The 7,387-nt window shown below is 42.4% G+C and overlaps 1 protein-coding gene across 1 annotated transcript in view; it reads left to right on the top strand.

Moving 5' to 3' along the window:
• Positions 1–7,077, top strand: part of BUB1 (BUB1 mitotic checkpoint serine/threonine kinase) — a 50,111-nt gene extending 43,034 nt beyond the window's left edge. The window contains exons 20-25 of the mRNA XM_033100975.1: positions 3,199–3,314; positions 3,628–3,789; positions 3,966–4,123; positions 4,221–4,395; positions 4,944–5,050; positions 6,510–7,077. Coding sequence (XP_032956866.1) covers positions 3,199–3,314; positions 3,628–3,789; positions 3,966–4,123; positions 4,221–4,395; positions 4,944–5,050; positions 6,510–6,705 — 914 coding nt within the window. The 3' untranslated portion in view covers positions 6,706–7,077. The remainder of the gene's footprint in view (positions 1–3,198; positions 3,315–3,627; positions 3,790–3,965; positions 4,124–4,220; positions 4,396–4,943; positions 5,051–6,509) is intronic.
• Positions 7,078–7,387: the final 310 nt, after the last annotated feature.

Genomic DNA, 7,387 nt, shown 5'->3' on the forward strand with positions numbered 1-7,387 from the left:
CTTTTTTCTGTTTACTTCGGATTTTTTTTTTTAATTTGGTAAAGGTGTGTGTTATGGCCCAGAATGTGGTTTGTCTGGGTGAATGTTCCATGTGAGTTTGAAAAGAATGTATATCCTGCTGTTGTTAAATGAGGTGTTCTACAAATGTCAATTAGATCCAGTTCAACCATGGCCTTATCGATTTTCTGTCAGATCTGTCACATTACTGATAAAAGGCTATAGAAATCTCCAACTACAATAATGAATTCATCTATTCTTGTAGATCTGTCAATTTTTGCCTCACCATTTTAATGCCGTGTTGTTGGGCACGTGCACATTTAGGACTGTTATGTCTTCTTGGAGAATTGACACTTTATCGTCATTTAATACCTCTTTTTATCCCTGACAATTTTCCTTGCTCTGAAATCTGCTCTGAAATTAACATAGCTACTCCAGCTTCTCGTCATTAATGTTAGCATGGCTTATCGTTCTCCATCACTTTACTTTTAATCTATCTGTGTCTTTATATTTGAGATGTGTTTCTTATAGACAACATATAGTCGGGTCTTAGGTTTTTATGTACTGTGACAGTCTCTGATTTCATTGGTATATTTAGCCTAGAGATTGTTGATGTGGTTGGATTAATATCTTCTACAGTTGTTTATTGTTTTCTAGTCATTACCCTTGTTCTTTGTTTCCTTTTGTCTTCCACTCTCTGCCTTCTCTGGTTTTAGTTGAATATATATGTAATTTCATTTTCTCTCTTCTCGTAGCATATCAGTTATACTTTTTTTTTACTTTTTTTAGTGGTTCCCTAGCGTTTGCAATACTCATTTACAACTAATCCATGTCCACCTTCCAATAGCATGTTACCACTTCACAAGTAGTTTGTGTACTGATAACAGAATATCAATGTCCCTCCCTCCTGTCCCTTATAACATGACTGCCGCTCATTTCACTAATCCACAAGCTAAATACATAGATTTGATTTTGTCCCTTCTCCTACACTTTTAACATTTCTTGAAAGGCAGGTTTACTGGTGACTGATTGCCTGAATGTTTGTTTGTCTCAGAAAGTCTTTATTTCCTCCTCACCTTTGAGGGATCACCTGTGGACACGGAATCCTTGGTGGGTAGTCTTTCCTTCCATACTTATTGTGCTCTCTGAAGAGAGGTGAGAAGTCCTGTGACTCTTGTCCTGGCAGGTGGTTTTGTCCCGGCTTCTTTCAGTATTTTCTCCTTGTCTCATTTCCTGCAGTTTGAATATCACATGGTCACATGGTGAGGTGTAGGGTTTTTGGTAGTTCTCTTACTTGGTGTTATAAGATTCCTGGATCTCTGACTAAGTGTCTGTCACTAATTTTGGAAATTTCTCAACTATTATTCCTCCAATATTTCTTTGTTTTTTCTCTTTTTATTCCTCCTAATATTTTCATTATACACGTTAACACCTTTTGTAATTGTCCCACAGTTCTGGAACATGTTTTTTCTCTTTGCATTTCAGTTTTGAAAGTTTCTATCAACACATCCTCAGACTCAGAGATCCTTTCCTCGGCTTTGTACCGCCTGTTAATGAGCACATCAGACAGTCTTCCTTTCTCTTAGTGTTTTCTAGCCAGCATTTCCTGTGGGTTCTTTCTCAGAGTTTGGGTGTCTGCTTACATAACCCATCTGTCCTTGTACATTGTACTTTTTTCATTAGAGCCTGAAGCATGTTAATCATAATTCTCTTTAATTCCTGGTCTGATGATGTCAGAATCTTTGTTATATCCCTGTCTGGTTCTGATGCTCACTCTGTCTTTTCAAGCTGTGTTTGTCTTTTAGTTTGCCTTGTAACCTTTGTAAGAAGCCACCTGGTATGCTGGGTCAGAGGAACTGAGGTAAATGGGCCTTTGTGGAAGGCTTGTGCTTACCTGGGATTAGGCTGTTTACTGTTAGCTGTCGCTGTAGGATGTCTATCAGCTAGTTTCCCTTGTGTCCTTCTTTCTGTCTCCCTTGTTATCATTGGGTTTCCCTAGACACTTGTCCTTAAACATAGTCTGATATGTCACTTCTTTCTGTTACAATCTGCCTGGTACCGGGGTTCCTCCTCCGGGACCTCTGCTCTGGCCAGCTGTGGTTCTCTCTGTCCGCCTGTCTGTCTCCTCAGTTTGGGGGCAGCAGTTTGCCCTTGACCTCAGTTATCTAATGGATCTAAAAAGAGTTGTTGATTTTCCTTTTTTTCCACTTTTTTCTCATTGTGAGAGTAGAGTAATGACTTCTGTGCTCCTTAGATGCCAGATGAGAAATCAGGAGTCTACTTTTTTATATTTGGTTTTGCATATGTGAATTCTTTTTTTAAAATTAATTTTAAAATGTATTACAACTTCACCTCTGTGGTCTTTCTCCCCAAACCAATAACCCCAGTGTTATTGAAAAATAACAAGACAACTCCAGTTTGAGGGACATTCCATAGCCTACCTGACCAGTACTCCTTGAAACTGTCGTGGTTGTCAAAAACAGGAGGTTAGAAACTGTCGCAGCCAGGCGGAGGCTGAGGAGACTTGATGACTATGTTCTAGAACATTAGGGGGAAACAAGTGACATCTGAGTGACATACCAGTGTTGGTCCTTTATTTGGGATAAGTGTACCACGGTTATGTGAGTTAGCTATAAGAGTGACTGGGTGTAGAACACATGGACACTGTCCTGTCTGTAGCTTTTCTGTACATCAAACACTGTTCTGAGATACAAGGTTTATTTCAATTAAAAAGTTTAGTTATCTATTAGAAATATTGGTACAATTACACTTAGCCCTTTTGATTCTGGTATAAAACACTTGCATTTTTCAAAGGCATGTTAGACCTTTGTTTGCCACTTTGCAGAGGATTTTTACACATTCTTTCTGACATCACAGCAATCTTGCCATGTAGGCAGCACAGGTGTGTCCCCTTTAAATAGGAGCACATTGGTGAGGAGAGGGGTCCAGGTTCCTGCTGCTCAGTGACAGGTCCGGCCGCGGTGCGGCCCATGCCCCTCCGTCGAGCCGTGCAAAAGGGGGGCATGTGGCAGTGGGATCTGTTTAACTTTCATGCAAGATGGGGAAAGCGTCTCCTAGGGGGCTGTATCCATGTGTATTTGTTAAAACAATTTAAGCACCGAGAAAATTTGACAAATACTTCCTTTTGATGAATTCTTATGTGTTGAGCCCTAGTTTCACCTCGACACATCTATCTCTAAGGTTCTCTGCTAGTCAACGTTGATCGTCTTCTTGGAGAAGGGGCTTTTGCCCAGGTCTATGAAGTTACCCACGGAGACGTGAAGGACACCAACAGTAAACAGAAGTTTATTCTGAAGGTAAATGATCTGAGCAGCGTTTTGTACACTATAGAAATGCATTTTAGAACTGGAATTGCTGGCCTATTTTTTTCTTTTTTGTTGAAGACCTTGGTGGGTTTTTTGAGGTCTATAATGAGCACATAAGAAACAAAACTCTCCTACAAGGACCCAGAATTGCCTTGCCTCTAGAATTAAGTTGTGGCAAGTCCAGAACTGCAGCAGCTTGTCACCACTTCCCACCCCGCATCCTTCACTGTGATGAAAGTTGCTTTCTGGCCACCATTTTCCAGAATGTGAGAGTGGACGTGACTGTCATGTGCCTGGTTTGCAGGTCCAGAAGCCCGCCAACCCCTGGGAATTCTACATTGGGACTCAGCTGATGGAGAGGCTGAAGCCCAGCGTGCGGCACCTGTTTATCAAGTTCTATTCTGCCCACTTCTTCCAGGACGGCAGCGTGCTGGTGGGAGACCTGTACAGCTATGGGACACTCCTGGTAGGTGTGTTCACGTCGACAGTGTGGACATGGGTGCAGGGTGCACGCCTGGCTTGTCCTTGCACATGCGTATGTTGTGAGCCTTTACTGGAGTGGCAGGCGGGGCTGAGCTCTTAACTTGGAATGTCACTGAAGCTGTGCCGCCAACTCAGGATTCCACTTTCCGTGGTTTCTAGAATGCCATCAACCTCTATAAGAACACCCCTGAGAAGGTGATGCCTCAGGCTCTGGTGCTGTCCTTTGCTGTCAGCATGCTCCACATGGTGGAACAAGTCCACAGCTGTGAAATCATCCACGGGGACATTAAGCCAGACAACTTCATACTCGGGAGCAGGTGAGTGTCGCACTTGTAACAGGGCCCCACTTCCCGTTTCCCCAGCAGACTTACTTTTGTACTCACGCATCCTGGCCCTTGTTTATGCTTAATACAGATTCTTGGAACAGGACAGCGAAGATGACGATTTATCTGCTGGCTTGGCACTGATTGACCTGGGTCAGAGTATAGATATGAAACTTTTCCCGAAAGGGACGACTTTTACAGGAAAGTGTGAAACCTCTGGTTTCCAGTGTACTGAGATGCTCAGTAACAAATCATGGAACTACCAGGTATGGAACAACGCGAGATTTGAAAACACTTTCCTATATGACACTTACTACATTTTCAAGATGAGTTTGGGCATCTAGTTAGTTTGAGCTGCTCTGGTGCCCTGTTTGGGGATGTAGAACGTACTCAAGTGTTGTGTTCGGTTGTGAGCTCATCCCACAGCAGAGGCCTTGCAGTGCAGTGGGAGCAGTGGCCAGGGGCCCCAGGAAGGGAGGCGGAGGCCTTGCAAGCTGCCCGTGCTGAAGGGGATTAGAGTGTTGTGTTTGCCTCTGAGTGACAAAAGGCTTGGAAGGACGCTGTAGTTCACGGAGAACCGAGCTTTCCGGGGGCTACCTCCGAGGGCAGTGGGCGGTCTGTCAGTGGGCGAAGCTGCTAGCAAAGCCTGGACAGGTATTCAGTAGGGCACATCAGTGGGATGGTTGAACAGATGGCTTCCAAAATTGTTTAAAAGTTATCTCCTGTGATTATTTACTTTGCTGCTTAAGTTAGACATCTTAATATACCATGTAAATTACTATGTTAGTAAGATAGGCCTATATTTTCTTTATAGATTGATTACTTTGGAGTTGCTGCAACAGTATACTGCATGCTTTTTGGCTCTTACATGAAATTGAAAAATGAAGGCGGAGTCTGGAAGCCGGAAGGTCTCTTTAGAAGGTGGGTATCGGTGTGGGTGCTGCCGTGAAGAGGCTAAATATAGTAGAACATTGGGCTCCATCTGGGGAAAATGGATCTCTGCCACCACGTGGAAGAACCACCTTGGAAAGTGTGGTGACATGAGAGTCCTGGGTGCTGGGTACAGTGAGCAAGTTCCACAGCCTCACAACTGCTGTTCCCGTTGGTGACAGCGGGGCAGCCAGTGCCTCACAGAAGCAGCAGGAGCTCCTGGCTGAGTGGTTGTCATGCTGTACGCTCCAGGCACCTGGCTTTCCTGAGCCTCCGGTGTCAGCTTGTCTTCTCCCTGTGTAAATGGGAGTAATAATGGCCCTACTTTCCCTGGATGTGTCTTCCAAGAAGCAAAGGAAATAATGCACGTGAAAGTGCTTTGAAGGTTATAAAGTAATATGATGAGGCCGCCATCCATCACTGGGTAGGGTTTGAAGTCCCACCCCAGTATGACTGGCATGTTTCTGTTATCTGTAAAATCACAGTGAAAACGGACTAGGACTCTACTATAAACAGAGATGACCCTCAATACAATGTCATGTGAATAAACTTGATAATGTTTAAACTGAGCATCAGTACATGTATGTTCACATCATTTTTACTTTTTCTTAACTGCTTTTGAAGTATAAAAACACACACAGAAAAGTACACTCATCCAGTGTACAGCTGAATGGATTTTCACATACCCTGACAAGAACAAGCACAGTCAGCAGTAATTTTCTAAAATGTAGTGTCTGTAACACAAGTATGTTAGATTCAGGCCCCAGAGGGAAACTTACAACAACTATGCTTTATTTTTCATTATGAGTCATCAAATTTAGCAACCATTTATTCTTTCTCTCGCTCATAATGGAAGGACCAGAGCGTGATCAGAAGGCTTCCATCTCTGACCACCAGGGTAGAGAGAAGTGTGATAATAACGGGCTGAATTTCCTGTCTGGAACACAAATTTAGTTATGCTCTTCTTTCCCGGTGCCTTCTCTCCAGGTTCTGGAGGTTTTGCAGTTACTTTCAACAGTACAGCAGTTGGAACTCTAAATCTGAGCTCTGTTCTGGCCAGCGCCGCCTGTCCACCTGGTCTTGGCACATATGAAATAGGCTCGTCAGAACTGGTGGCCAGAGGATCAGATCTTGGCATTACAGCATATACAGCCGGCCAAAGCAGATCAGTTTTCTTTAAAAAAAAAAAAAAAAAGAGTTTTTCCACTGATGATCTATTATTAAGGCTACTTCAACTGCTTTTTGGGAACAATGTATTTATAGACATTTGATAAGATGTTTAATTTCTCTTATTTGTAATAGATTCAACATTTCTACCTTGACGCATTAGATGTGTTTAGGTGCACATTGTTACATTCAGCTGTCCAAACCTGTGGAAGTCAGATGCAGGAGTGGGGTTACCCTGGTTGAACACTACATTTTATCTTTTATTTATGCTTTTTTTCTCCAGGCTTCCTCATTTGGATATGTGGGATGAATTTTTTCACATCATGTTGAATATACCAGACTGTCATCATCTTCCATCTTTGGATTTGTTAAGGCAAAAGCTAAAGAAAGTATTTCAACAACACTATGCAAACAAGATTAAGACCCTACGCAACAGGCTAATTGTACTGCTCTTAGAATACAAGCGTTCTCGAAAATGAGATATGACACTCCCTCAAATCTGCTTTGTAAATGCTGGTCTGCTCACCTTAAATCTTGATGTCTTCACATTTATTGTTTATGTAAATGTTTCTTTTTTAAAAGTCTGCAAAATATATCTGCGTGAAGACTTAGTTGTATTTCAACCAAATGCATGTGCCACAGTCCCCCTGTGGCAGGCCCTTGGGACACAAGACTTCACGAGAATCACGTGGAAGTGAACATTCTCTAAACTCACTTTTTAAACAGTGACCTGTTCACTTTAAGCCAAACAAGGGCCAAGACAGCTTTTTTCCAAATTTGAGGATTTGCATTTGTGTAGAATAAACAAAAATTCCTCAAATACATCCAAGGGACTCAAGTTTTTATGAATAAAGTTTGCCTGTCCTTTATTGCCTGTTCTTCATTGCTATCTATGGGAAGGAGTAAAGGTATAAATCTTAAGTCTCTCTGTTTTTTAAAATTACCATTCAAAGGAAAATCTCACATCTTGAAAGTAGTCTTAACAAGCTGTACAAATCATTAAGTCAGGCCTGTAATCATAGCAGCCTACTTAGCATATACTGACTTTGAAAGCTGGGAGGGTCCTATAATCTGAACGGACCCTCCCTCCTCCATTAGCATTATGGTGCAAAAGGTGAGGCGACACCCAGTTCAAGAACAGAAGGGTACAGACTGAATTGC

The sequence above is a fragment of the Rhinolophus ferrumequinum genome (genome assembly GCF_004115265.2).
Source record: "Rhinolophus ferrumequinum isolate MPI-CBG mRhiFer1 chromosome 13 unlocalized genomic scaffold, mRhiFer1_v1.p Super_scaffold_3, whole genome shotgun sequence".
Taxonomy (NCBI): Eukaryota; Metazoa; Chordata; class Mammalia; order Chiroptera; family Rhinolophidae; genus Rhinolophus; species Rhinolophus ferrumequinum.